Source organism: Bos mutus, chromosome 19 (assembly GCF_027580195.1).
Source record: "Bos mutus isolate GX-2022 chromosome 19, NWIPB_WYAK_1.1, whole genome shotgun sequence".
NCBI classification, from domain to species: Eukaryota; Metazoa; Chordata; class Mammalia; order Artiodactyla; family Bovidae; genus Bos; species Bos mutus.
The window spans coordinates 21,653,152-21,666,695 of NC_091635.1; the positions used below are offsets into that span (position 1 = coordinate 21,653,152).

The 13,544-nt window shown below is 53.5% G+C and overlaps 1 protein-coding gene across 1 annotated transcript; it reads right to left on the reverse strand.

Annotated features, from left to right (window-relative positions):
• Positions 1 to 242: 242 nt before the first annotated feature.
• NT5M (5',3'-nucleotidase, mitochondrial) lies at positions 243 to 13,544 on the reverse strand. Its single transcript, XM_070389641.1, has 5 exons — positions 12,738 to 13,544; positions 9,959 to 10,059; positions 5,059 to 5,119; positions 3,777 to 3,891; positions 243 to 859 (listed from the first exon to the last, which is right to left on the reverse strand). The coding sequence occupies exons 1-5, from the start codon at positions 12,993 to 12,995 to the stop codon at positions 717 to 719; spliced, it is 678 nt and encodes a 225-aa protein (XP_070245742.1). The 5' UTR covers positions 12,996 to 13,544; the 3' UTR covers positions 243 to 716.

Genomic DNA, 13,544 nt, shown 5'->3' on the forward strand with positions numbered 1-13,544 from the left:
AGGGCAGCTGTGGGGAAGACAGCAGGAGTGGATGAGAAAGCGCAGGCAGGGGTGGCTGCCTAGGGGGCTGCTTCCCACTCGGGGACATCATGGCCGCCAGCATGGCCGCCACCACCAGGTCAGGGTCTGTCATCCCTGACTCCGTGCAGCCCACGGCGAGGCAAACCTGCCAAGCTGTGCCTCCCAGCGCCTCTCACCTCTTAGCTCCCAGCTGGACACCCAGGGACCAGACGCAGAGGACCTTGGGGTGGGGACTAAGAACAGCATTTATTGTTCACGCCTCCAGCTAACACCCAAGGCTTGTGAACCCCCAGGTTGGAGTGGGGGCCGAGCCCTCCAGCCAGTCAGAGGCCGGGCTGTGAGGTCCCCTGCACGGACCCAGCATGACCTGGAACTCTCACTGTGTTGCTGGATCCAGGCGGGTCCCTGGGGGAGACCCCACTGGGTGTCAGGCAGGCGGCAGGGGCTGAGGTTCAGAGGGGCCACTCGACCATCTGCTCCTGCATCGTCCTCAGACCAGGTAGCTGCCGGCAGGGAGGGGGCTTCCCTGAGGGAGGGGAGGACTGCCCCACCGAACAATGCCCCAGCTCCTCCCAGACCAGAGGCCTGAGGTCGGCCTGGGCACCTGGAGTCCTGTCCAGGCCCCTGGGCCCGCCCTGCACTGAGGTCCGTGGAGAGCCCGGCCAGGCACGTACAGGGCCAGGGCTCAGCCCAGCTCAGTGGGGCCGCTTGCTGTCCAGAATCGCCCTCCAGTCATCTGCCCACGAGTGCAGCCTGCGGCTGGGGGGCTGCAGCTGCGTGTGGCGGTTGTGACAGGCTGTGAACAGGACGTGCTCCCAGCTGGGATTCGGCTCGGCCCCTGGGGGAGAGAGCAGCACCTCAGGCCCGTGGCAGGAGCCCCAGGGGGGTCACAGCAGCCCACTGGATGAGGACCCCCTTGCAGCCCTGGATCCCATTGCAGGTGCTCATTGGAGGCTGACCCTCGAGATGTCTGCCTGACCTGCCCCCGTGCCTGGGCATCCTGCCCCCATGCCCAGGCCAGCTTTGTCACCAGCTGTTGACCGTGGGCCCCGCAAGTCCCTCAAGCTTCAAGTTCCTCGTGTGGATTCCACTTTCTGGACGCTGATGGGGGTAGAGATGAGGATGTTTCCCCAGCCAGTTCCAAAATTAATCAGGGAAGGAATGTTTCAGATTTTCCCACTGAGGTGTACAAGAGAATACGATTTAACCCCGAAACTGCTGACGACCACCAGCAGGGGAGCATCTGCCAGAGCATGCAGGCAGAACCAGGAGATAAAGAAGCCGAATCTGGTGGATGCTGTCTGAGATCCTAGATTCAGCCACACCTGAAGCCCTCCCAGGAAGAAGAAATGTAAAAAGGCAAAATGGTTGTCTGAGGAGACCTTACAAATAGCTGAGAAAAGAAGAGAAGCAAAAGGTAAAGGAGAAAAGGAAAGATATACCCATCTGAATGCAGAGTTTCAAAGAATAGCACAGATGAGAAAGTCTTCCTAAGTGCCAAGAAATGCCAAGAAATAGAGGAAAACAATAGAATGGGAAAGACTAGAGATCTCTTCAAAAAAATGTGAGATACCAAGAGAACGTTTCATGCAAAGATGGGCTCGATAAAGCACAGAAGCAGAAGATACTAAGAAGAGGAGGCAAGAATACACAGAAGAACTATGCAAAAAAGATCTTAATGACCCAGATAACCACGATGGTGTGATCACTCACCTAGAGCCAGACATCCTGGAGTGTGAAGTCAAGTGGGCCTTAGGAAGCATCACTACGAACAAAGCTAGTGGAGGTGATGAAATTCCAGCTGAGCCATTTCAAATCCTAAAAGATGATGCTATGAAAGTGCTTCACTCAATATGCCAGCAAATTTGGAAAACTCAGCAATGCCCACAGGACTGGAAAAAGTCAGTTTTCATTCCAATCCCAAAGAATGTTCAAACTACCATACAATTGCACTCATCTCACATGTTAGCAAAGCAATGCTCAAAATTCTCCAAGCCAGGTTTCAACAGTACATGAACTGTGAACTTCCAGATGTTCAAGCTGGATTTAGAAAAGGCAGAGGAACCAGAGACCAAATTGCCAACATCCCTTTGATCACAGAAAAAGCAAGAAAATTCCAGAAAAACATCTACTTCTGTTTCATTGACTACGCTAAAGCATTTGACTATGTGGATCACAACAAACTGTGGTAAATTCTTAAAGAGATAAGAATACCAGATTGTCTTACCTGCCTCCTGAGAAATCTGTATGCAGGTCAAGAAGCAACAGTTAGAACTGAACATGGAACAACGGACTGGTTCCAAATTGAGAAAGGAGTATGTCAAGGCTGTATGTTGTCATCCTGCTTATTTAACTTATATGCAGAGTACATCATGTGAAATGCCAGGCTGGATGAAGCACAAGCTGGAATCAAGATTGCTGGGAGAAATATCAATAACCTCAGATATGCAGATGACAGCACCCTTATGGCAGAAATCAAAGAGGAACTAAAGAGTCTTTTGATAAAAGTGAAAGAAGAGAGTGAAAAAGCTGGCTTAAAATTCAACATTCAGAAAACAAAGATCATGGCATCCGGTCCCATCACTTAATGGCAAATGGATGGGGAAACAATGGAAACAGTGACAGACTATTTTCTTGGGTTCCAAAATCACTGCAGATGGTGGCTGAGGCCATGAAATTAAAAGATGCTTGCTCCTTGAAGAAAAGCTATGACAAACGTAGATGCGTATTAAAAAGCAGAGACATTATTTTACCAACAAAGGTCAGTCTAGTCAAAGCTATGGTTTTTCCAGGAGTCATGTATGGACGTGAGAGTTGAACCATAAAGCAAGTTGAGCACCAAAGAATTGATTCTTTTGAACTGTGGTGTTGGAGAAGACTCTTGAGAGTCCCTTGGACTACAAGGAGATTCAACCAGTCAATCCCAAAAGAGATCCGTCCCAAATGTTTATTGGAAGGACTGATGCTGAAGCTGAAACTCTAATACGTTGGTCACCTGATGTGAAGAACTGACTCATTGGAAAAGACCCTGATGCTGGGAAAGATTGAGGGCAGGAGGAAACGGGGACAATAGAGGAAGTGGTTGGATGGCATCACCGACTTGATGGACATGAGTTTGAGCAAGCTCTGGGAGTTGGTGATGGACAGGGAAGCCTGGCGTGCTGCAGTCCATGGGGTTGCAAAGAGTTGGGCACTACTGAGCTACTGGATTGAACTGAACTGAACTGAAGCCCTCCCACGTTAGCTTTTCAGTTTGGTGAACCAATCATTCCCCCTCGCCTTAATAAGCAAACTCAAGGTTTGTTTATTTTGGGGGGAGGGGGACACCCATAAGCAAAAGGGAAAAATACAGCTCCAAACCACCTTCAACTACAGAAATTAGGTTTTGCTTTCCTGGTTTACATATTAGATTCAGTCCAAATTACTTTTGAGGAAAAAAGAAAGGATTCTGCTGCTAAAAAGAAATGTTTGGCAGCCAGAGTCTGGCCCTCATTTAACAGGAAGGCAAGGCTTCAAGGTGTATGGTGACGCGATCAAGGCTGCCCCAGTGCATTACCCCGGGGCTGGACCACTCTCCCTGACTCCCTGGGGGTGCGTGTGGGGAAGAAGCTTGTCTCCCTGAAAGGGAGGAGGCTCAGCTCAAGGTTCAAGGCTGGACAGGATGCCTCACACAGATCTGGTGACTATGGGGCTGGGGGATGGGCACTCGGGTTGGGGCCCCCATGCCTGCCCCTCCCCTACTTCAGGCCACTTGCCTGTGATGTCCACCCGGTCGTCTATGAGGAGGTCAGCGGAGACCACGGTCTTGTCTCTGGTCAGCACAATCTGCTCCAGGAAGTCAGGGCCAAAGTGCTTCTCCACCCAGGCATACTGGAACGAGAGTGGGCCAAGAAGGGGGGGGCGCTATGAGGCCAGGGCACCGCCAGGGAGACTACCCACGTGCAGGGGACCACAGAGCCGTCCCAGTCCACAGCTACGAAGCGGCAGTACCGCGGCTCTGACCAAACACCCCAACCCAGCTCAGGTCCCCCATGCACCCTGCAAGGCTCCAGCTCAAGGAAAAGGGATGCAACCCTTAGGTGCGTCATCCCTTCCAGAAGCCCTGACCAGCCTGCCTTCCAGCCCTACCTGAGCTTTGGTCTGGAGGCCACATGAGAACTGGACCCACAGCGGGAGTGGGTGTGCGGTGCCAGAGCCAGGGGTACAGGCGTGTCTGGGGGCTCCCCCAACACCCTGCTCCAAGTGACCTTCCCCAGCAGATGGGGAATCCGCACAAATGGCCCACTTCTCTTAAAGCCCCTCCATGGTCACAAAGTAACATGAACATCCCAGAATAACTGGGTGCTGTTAGGTTCACAAAATGGGTTCACAAGGCTGTCTCCTTGCCAAGCTGGGTGAGTACAAGCTGACATCTGGGCCATCCAGGACTTGGACACTCCAGGCCTGGCTTTGCTTAAAAACCCTTCAGAGGCCTTGGGGTGCCTGTTGCTTGAAGCCCAAACCAATGGTTCTGTAAAGGCCCTGCCTTTCAGCCTCTCCCTCCCCTTCCTGCTTCTGCCCCTGCGCCTCCCCCAGGTCTCTTGGCCTTTGCTCAGCTGTCCCACCACTCACAACTGGTCCTCCCAGTTCCTCCCTTCCCCAGAGAGCCAGCCTGGGCTTCTGGACTTCCTCCCTGCTGGAGCACAGAGCCTGGGACACCTGTCTCTTTTCCTGCCGCGCTGTCCTCAGCTCCCAAGAGCAGAGAGAGGCATTTTTCAGCCCCAGATGCCCAGTGTTGTAGCAGGGGCCTGGTAACTGTTTCCTGAGTGACAAATGTATTTACTTTTTTATCGCTAAAGTAATGGCTAATCAAAGAGATTTTGAAAAATCAAGAAAAGTCAGAGAAACATCTATAGTTGACAGAATTTCCTTCCTTCTTTTTTTTAACGTTTGGGAGGAGGCCCCGGCCCAGACCCCCAGGCGGGCTGGATGGGAGGGTCCCAACCCTTCCCCAGGACGCAGGCAAGGTGAGCAGAGGCCCCGCGGCAGGTGTCTCACCTTCTCGAAGGGACAGTACTTGTACATCTTGATGGGGCTTGTGCAAATGAAGACGTCAGTGCTGGGGAGAGAGTGGGCTGGTGAGGCTGTGTGCCCACAGCCCCCCTGCCTGGGCCTGCACCTGCCCCCACCCCATCGCCACCGCCCCGGCCACCACGTGGGACACCAGCCCGGGGCCTGCAAACCACACGGCAGCCCCCGTTGCAGCCAGCCACGCAGAGGTTTGGAACCACCACCCAGACGTGACAGGAACTATTGGGGAAGGTGAGCAGCATCCAGCCAGGGAGGCTTTACAGGACAGAGCCAGTTATCAGGGACATCAGGGGCCCGCTCGGCGTGGAGCCAAGAAACCTGCAAGCCAGAGTCTGGGTCAAGGGCTGGTCTTCCTGGGCCCTCAGGGACCCCTGAGGTCTGTGCTGCACCAGCGCCTCCCACAACCCCAGACCCAGCACCCACCAACAGTGCCAACGGGTTCCCTGCCCCTCGGGTCGCACCCGTGGGACACTGGGTCCCAGCTCTCTGCAAAGCGGTCCCAAGAGACCTCAGTCAGACTGCGGCCCTGGGTCTCTCCTGCTGTGTCTCCGTGGAGTTGCCTGTTCCGGACATTTCATGTTTAACGGAACCCCACAGCACGTGGTCTTGTCCTTTGGGGTCGTGTTTTCAAGGGCACTGGCACTTCAGGCCTCTTTCTTGCCCGGTGACATCGCGGTGAGGCACACGCTGCCAGGATGGAGGGCGCAGCTGCTTCCCCCAGGCATCGAGCTGCTGGGGACACCCATGCTCAGGGCCTGGTGGATCTGCACCTTCATTTCTCTTGGTTCGACTGCTGGGTTACAGCCGGCTCCACGCCCCGGGGACATGGCTGCTGAGGCAGCAGCTGCATCTGTTTCGATCCCACCATCAGCAACAAGGACTCCAAGCTCCCTCCATCCTTGGCTACACTTGTTTTTCTTGTCAGAGTCGTTCCGTGGGCTTCCCGCTGTGGTTGTGACTCATTTCCCTAAGGATGAATAACGCTGAGGCAAACTTCACATGCCTAGTTGCCATCTGGAGCTCTTCTTTGGAGAAATGTCAAATTCAGCACCCGAGCCCATGGTTTTAAAACCTAAGTGAGATGACACCCTTCTCTCTTCAACCACATGCACTATATCCTTCCTGCTCCACACTCGCTGAAACCTTGGTCTCCTTTGTTACCAAGTCAGCAAAACCCTTCCCCTCCGGGGCCTGTACCCCTGCCCACTCTGCACTTCACTATTCACTTCGACCCTGCAGGTCTGGGGTCAGATGTCGCCTTCCTGGAGAAGCATCTGCACCTGAACGAGCCCCTCCCGGGCAACCTCCAACACAAGCATTAGACACAAGGCTCTCCACTTGGTTATGACTCGACCCCTCTCTCCATGCAAACTTTGGGGACAGACTGATCATCAGAATTGTCTACCCAGCTAAGATCCAGAGTGGAAGTAAAGGGCCAACGCATGTCGCAAGCTGGAATGTCTGCAAAATAGAGCAGCTGAGAAAAAGCTCCAGAACCCACATTCCTCCTCTCCCGCCCCCTAAAGAATGCTCAAACACATCTGCAAACTAACAAGTTCTGGGAACCCACCCCACTATGAAAAGAAACCTCTAATGGACGTTCCCCATGCTGCTTTGGCCAAAGGACACTCTTCTTGCTGCTCACCTACTAAATCCTGCCGAGTAGTAACAGTGGCAGCTAACGCTTACACTGTGCATTTTACAGGTGAAGAGACCGAGTCACAGAGAGTTTAGAAACGTGCTAAAGGTCTGATTCTGGAGAAGTGGGCTCACTCTGGTTCACACTGAGCCTTAACCATCATGCAACCCAGCTCTCCAGACTACAGCTGGTGAGTGTGGTCCAGACAAGAACAGAGCTTTTAAAAGCTTTATATGGGATTCCCCTGGGGGTCCAGTGCTTAAGAATCTGCCGTGCAATGCAGGGGACACATGTTTGGTCCCTGGTTGGGGAATGAAGATCCCACATGCTGCAGAGCAACTAAGTCTGCACACCACAACTAGAGTCCATGTACTGCGACCAGAGATCCCGCACGATACAACCAAGACCCAAAACAGCTGGGGGAGAAAAGGCTTTGGTGCAAAAGCTTTCTACACGTTCTCTGCCTCTCTGGGCTTTTGCTACAGGTGGAAGAAGTTGCATCACACTGCTCCAGTGTAGATCAAGTTCAAATCATAGACTAGAATAGAATATACTGCTCAGAGGGCCTGATGTCTATTTATCACATTAGAACCTTGAAAGCTGATGAAGTTCAAAGGCAGTTACATGGTATGTACATATGTGCTGAGTCGCTTCAGTAGTGTCCGATTCTGTGAGACCCTATGGCCTGCAGCCTGCCAGGTTCCTCTGTCCCCGGGATTCTCCACGGAATAATACTGGAGTGGGATGCTGTGCCCTCCTCCAGGGAATCTTCTCAACCCAGGGGTTGAACCCACATCTCTTATGCCTCCTGAACTGGCAGGTGTGTTCTTTACCAACACCACCACCTGGGAAGGCCAGTTACATGGCACTGCTGCTGCTGCTGCTGCTGCTGCTGCTGCTGCTAAGTCGCTTCAGTCGTGTCCGACTCTGTGCGACCCATAGACAGCAGCCCGCCAGGCTCCCCCGTCCCTGGGATTCTCCAGGCAAGGACACTGGAGTGGGTTGCCATTTCCTTCTCCGATGCATGAAAGTGAAAAGTGAAAGTGGAGTCGCTCAGTTGTGTCTGACTCTTCGAGACCCCAAGGACTGCAGCCTACCAGGCTCCTCCGTCCATGGGATTTTCCAGGCAAGAGTACTGGAGTGGGGTCATTGCCTTCTCTGGTTACATGGCACAACCAAGGCCAAATCACACCAAATATTTGATTTGTCATTGTGACTACTAAATTCAAGCAAAACTGTGACCAATAAAAGTTATGCAAGCCTAGAAAGAAATCCTAACATTTATGGGCAATTGACTTTTGACAAGGAAGCCAAGACCATTCCATGGAGGAAAGAAGGGTCTTTTCAACAAATGGCTCTGGGACAACTGGATTTCCCACACAAAAAAGAAGGAAGTAGGACCTCACACCACATGAAAAAAATTAACTCAAAATGAATCAAACAAACTGAACAAAAGAGCTAAACCTATACCACTCTTAGAAGAAAACACAGGAGCAAATCTTTGTGACCTTGGGTTAGGCAAAGGATCCTTAGAGATGGCACCAAAAACACAAACAGCAAAAGAATATAACAGATAAATTTAACTACATCAAAATAAAAACTTTGGGTTCTAAAGGACACCAGCAAGAAAAGTAAAACAATCATAGAATAAGAAACTGTATTTGCAAGTCATATATCTCACAGGGGACTTGTTACCCAGAATAAATAAAGAGCTCTTAAGAGTTAACAATAACAAAAACGACAAATAACCCAATTGAAAAAAAGTTAGCAAAGGATCTGAATAAACATTTATCCCAAAAGGACAGACAGCTGATATGCACACCAAAAGAAGCTGCATAGCATTTGTCTTCAGAGAAATGCAGATTAAAACCACAATGAGACACCACATCACACCCACTAGGACGGCTGGAATAAAAAAGACCACAGCTAAATAAAATAAATATGTTTTTTTAAAGAGACTTCCCCAGTGGTCCAGCGGGTAAGACTCCACCCTCCCAATGCAGGGGGCCTAAGGTTTGATCCCTGGTCAGGGAACTAGATCCCCGCATGCTGCAACTAAGACCTGGTGCAGCCAAATAAATAACAAATAAAATAAATATTAAAAAAAATAATAAAAGACTACAGCCAGGGTTGGGAGGAGGAGCTGGATCCCTTTGATATTACTACTGGGAACGTAAAACGTGCAGCTGAAAACAGTCTGGATTCAGCCCATGACCCGGCAGTTCCACTCCTGGGTACACACCTAGGAGAAACAAAAACAAGCAACCACAGAGACCTGTAGATGAGGGTTCACAGCAGGGTTAGTCTCCGTGTTTAAAAAGAAGGAACACCCCAAGGTCTACCAGTTAATGAGCAGTTGGACAGAACACGGTGGGCCACAGGACTGACAGTCACTTGGCAGTAAAATGAGATGAAACCCTGATTCACCCTGGGACACAGATAAACCTGGAAACATGCTGAATGAAAGAAGCGGCCACAGAAGGCCAGATACCATAAGAAATTTCTATGAAACGTCCAGAAGAGGCAAATCCACGACAGGAGGCCTACTGTGGTTGCCATGGGCGGTGGGGGGAGGCAGGAACAGGCAGCGACTGTGGATGGTCCAGGGTTTCTCTGCGGGAGATGGGGAGCGGATAGGCTGTGAAGCTGATGATGGTGATGGGTGAACACCTCTGTGACTCCGCTAAAAACCACCTGGGTGTGGGCTGCATGAATTACATCTCAGTAAGACGACTGTTTTTTAAGCTCTCAGAGGAGGAGCACTGTGTTACTGGATTGTGGTGGGCACTGGTTCCGGGTGCAGGGGGGGCTTTGGCTCACAGGGTCAGACGGATGGCTCCCCCTCCTCCTGCTGCCACCTCCTCCCCATCTCTCCCAGGTCCCCATCGCACCCCTTCACACACGTGGCCCTGTGTTACCACAGTCTTCCTGAGTGATGCTCTGTTCACCGCCTGCTCCCCGGCTGGACTGTAAGCTCCAGGGTTGCAGGGAACGAGTCTAACAGTTGGTTCTCAGGGACGTGCTGAACAAATGAACCCAGGACACCCAGCAAAGCGTGTCAAACTAGATTCCACATTCTCCCAAGTTACTAGATGGAAGCATCTTAGCCTGCAGAGAGGCCCTGGAGGATTTACCAAGCCGGCCCATGCAGGGTGCAGGGCAAGCAGGAGGAAGACAGGCAAAGGGCACACAGGAAGGGGCATGGACCCTGGGCCAGGACAGACTTACCTCTCCAGGTTGGCCATCTGTTTCACAGCTTCTACAGCTCCCGGGAGAGGTTCGAGGTCAAAGAAGAAGTTCTCAGACTCCCAGATGCTGATGGCCTTCTCCTGAGAAGAGGGGGAAAAAAAGCAGGTGACGCCCGAGGTCCTCAGCACCCTGAGCCCCACACCTGAGGATAGTCTTCCTGAAGGCAGGTTGGTGGAGTGGGCGTGTACTCCAGCCCCTCTCCAGGAGGGGCCCAGCTTCCGCAAGGATCCGGCAGGGGCCAGCTACAGGGTGCAGAAGCTGGCTTTGCTGGAGGCCCCGCGGGAATCAGAGGGCAGAAAGGCTGGCCTTCAGGAACCACGCCCTTGCCTGATTCTAAGGGCCAGAGCACCCTTCAGGCTGCAAGGGCGGGCCAGGTCCTGCCTCGATGCTGAAGCCCTAACTCACGTTCAGTAGCTGGAGGAGCTCAGGCCCTTCCGAGCCCTATGGAATAGGGGCATGGGCAGAAGGTGGGCATGGCTGCTCGACACCACCAAAGCAGCTCCTTATCTGTGCTATGTGTTGGGATGCCAATAAACACTGTGTTTTTAAAAAAAAAAAAAGTATTCTGCTGTTTTAAAGTTTAAAAGTCCCAAATGCAGACCCTCATTTCACATGTGAGAAAACCAAAGCTCAGAATGGGGACAAGACCGACTTAATGTCACACAGCAAAATGGTGGCTTCCAACCCACCTGGCGAGGAGTGCCCACCTTATGCTGCTGGCCACATTCAAGTCTGCAGTATGCCACTTCCTTCCAGGGCCAGGCCAAGGAGAAAGTGACACACCCCAGCCTCTGAGAAGCAAGAAACAGATCCCCTTCAGGTCAGAAGCCCCCCGTCCCAGAACAACTGCTTCCCCCACAGTGAGCACACGGAGGTCACACAGGTTGGAGGTTAACTCAATGGATTTAAGCAAACCAGTGCTTATTGCTAACATACACTATGTCTGAGTCTCACATCTCTCAAGGGGCAAGAACTGCCATCCCCAGGATCCAAATGAGGCAGCTGGGCTTCACAGGCTGTTTTCAAAGCCACTTGAAAATTTTTTTCAAGTTCAGAACTTGAACTTGGGTCTCCTGACTCAAACGGACGCGGTGCGAGTGTGACTGGTGGAAAGCAGGCTCGAGAAGGAGTCAGAAGTGCTGGCCCTAGCGGTGTGACCTGGGGCTAACCACTTCACTTCTGACCAATGCCCAGCTTCCCTCCCTACCCTCAACCTGCCCTGAAACCCTGGTCAAGGCATTTCCTCTCTCTGGGATCAGTTCAACTGTCCAACAGTGTAAGATTCTAAGTCAGTTACAATGAGCTATGCCTTCCTCTGTCCTGCTGACCCCTAGGCATGTGAAGATCAAAGGAAATACAGACAGACCCATGTTTTGTAAACCATGGATGCCTCCGTGTGTAAGCTGGGTGCCTGACTGGGTGCTTTGCAGGCAGATGCTGGACCAATTGTGCCAGGGGAGACCCAGGGAGGTCCTGCTGTGAGCGGTGCTAGAGATAAGGTCACATGTGCCTCTATTAAAGCCCCGTTGCCTGCAAGGTTCCCAGGAGCAAACTCTCGGAATAGCCCTCCTTGGTGCCCCTGGAGCTCTGCTCCCAGGCCTTGGAAACCAGCAAATCATCCCCTCAGAGCCAGAGTCTGCATATGGGCACAAGGGACTGGAAGAGCCACTGGCCTGAGAGCTGGGGGTGGGCTTGCCTTCTGCATGGTAATGCGGTCCTGGGAGGAAAGAGGTACTGAGACTGCACTGCTGAGCGCCCTCTGTGAATGAACACACACAGGGTGGAGGAGGACGTCAGAGCCTGCAAAGTTACTAGGGCGTTTTTAACTGGGTATCAGGACTGGGAGGAGTCAGCACCCCAGGCTTGGGGGAAGGTCACCTTCTGAAGCGCTTGGTGTTCCTGAAGAGAAGGAGCACTTGATTTCCTTTGGAACTCTGGCCCCTCCACAAACCAGAATTCTGTCAAGATGCCGTTCGTGAATCACAGAGCTGGCACTTGGGGGAGGACAGAGGACAGGACCGGATGACCTTGGCACGCAGACGGACTGTTGGATCCTGGCTGCCCCTTTCACAAGGGAAAATATCAAGCCTGCCTCGGAGAGGAGGGGATGCAGGCTAGCTGGGTTACAGAACAGGCTCTCAAATCCTATCAGCTCACCTGGCAGCCACCTCAGAAGGCCCGGTGAGGGACAGCAGAAAACACTGGGCCTCTAGGTTGGTCCAGGGCAAAATCTGGCTCCTTTCACCAAGCAGTTTAAATGTACAAGCCAAACCATCTGTCTGGGAGCGAGCCTGCTATCTCCTCTCCATACACCATGGACTCAAGAGAGTAGAGCACTGCAGGAGGGGGCCTGTCAGAGCCCAGGTGCTCAGAGGGGCCGGCAGGGCCAGTGGATAAGCCAAGGAGTAGATCCAAACCCACCGTGCACTGACTCCCTGTGTGCTGTGATGTCCAGAAAGGCTCACAATATCTCTGGGCCTAATTCTACTGGGAGCCACGCTTTGCTGTAAAAAGGCGAAAAGAATGGATGCTAAAGATGCTCATCAAATCTACGAGGAGGATGACACAGGAATGTGACTTGAGGTCAAGTACATCCAAAATTAAAGTCAGTTGAAGATGGAGAGTTGGATATACTACGCTTTATGTACTCCTGAATTTTGAGAAGCCCTCGATGACAGCCAACAGCGTGGCCCCCCAGGACTCGGTGCTACGGGAGTCGAGCCCCAGGGCCACGCGCGCCCGGGGTGGGGATGCTCACGCTCAGCCCGGGCTGCAGACGGCCGTACTGCTCCGACACCCAGAAGCCGCGCCGGTCCTCCAGCGCGATGAAAGGCTGGTCGGGGAAGCGCGCGCGGAACTTCCTGAGGAAGCCGCCCTCGAAGTCGGCCAGCACGCCGTCCATGTCCACCAGCACTCGCAGGGCGCGGCCAGCAGGCCCACCCGACGCCCAGCGCCGCCCTGCCGGCCCCGCCGCGCCGCGGGGCCTCCGCGAGCACCAGCAGCGCAGCCGGATCATGGCCCCACGCGGGCGCTCGCCGCGGACACCGGGGCCATGACCGCGGGAGAAGACACTGCGGCCAGGGGGCCGGGCGCGGGGCGCGCCGGGTGCGGGGCGCGCCGGGTGCGGGGAGCGCACGGAGCGCGCGCGGCGCCGGGGGCGCGCGGGGTACGGGCGGGGGGCGCGGGGCGCGGGGGGCAAGAGCGCGCAGGCTCCGGCCCCAGAGCGAGGCTGCGGTTTCGCCGCCCTTAAAGGGACCCGCGCCGACCGAGGCGGGCCCGAGGGGCGTGGCCTGGAGGATAGTTCGGGGCGCTGGGCTGTCTCCGGGGCGTCCGCAGTCCCCGGATCTCCACTGGCACCTTCTCCTGGAACTCTGGGCCTGGGCTCCCTCCTCCAACTGCCACAGCGAGGATGGAGCAGGCCTGTGTCGAAGAGACGTTTACTGAGCCCCTAGAGCATCTCTCAGTGGAGCATATGGACGAGGTCCTGCCATCTTGGAACTTACATCTTAGAAGGGAAGATGGACAGGCAGCAAATAAGCCAATAACACAGGCAGAAGAATTTAAG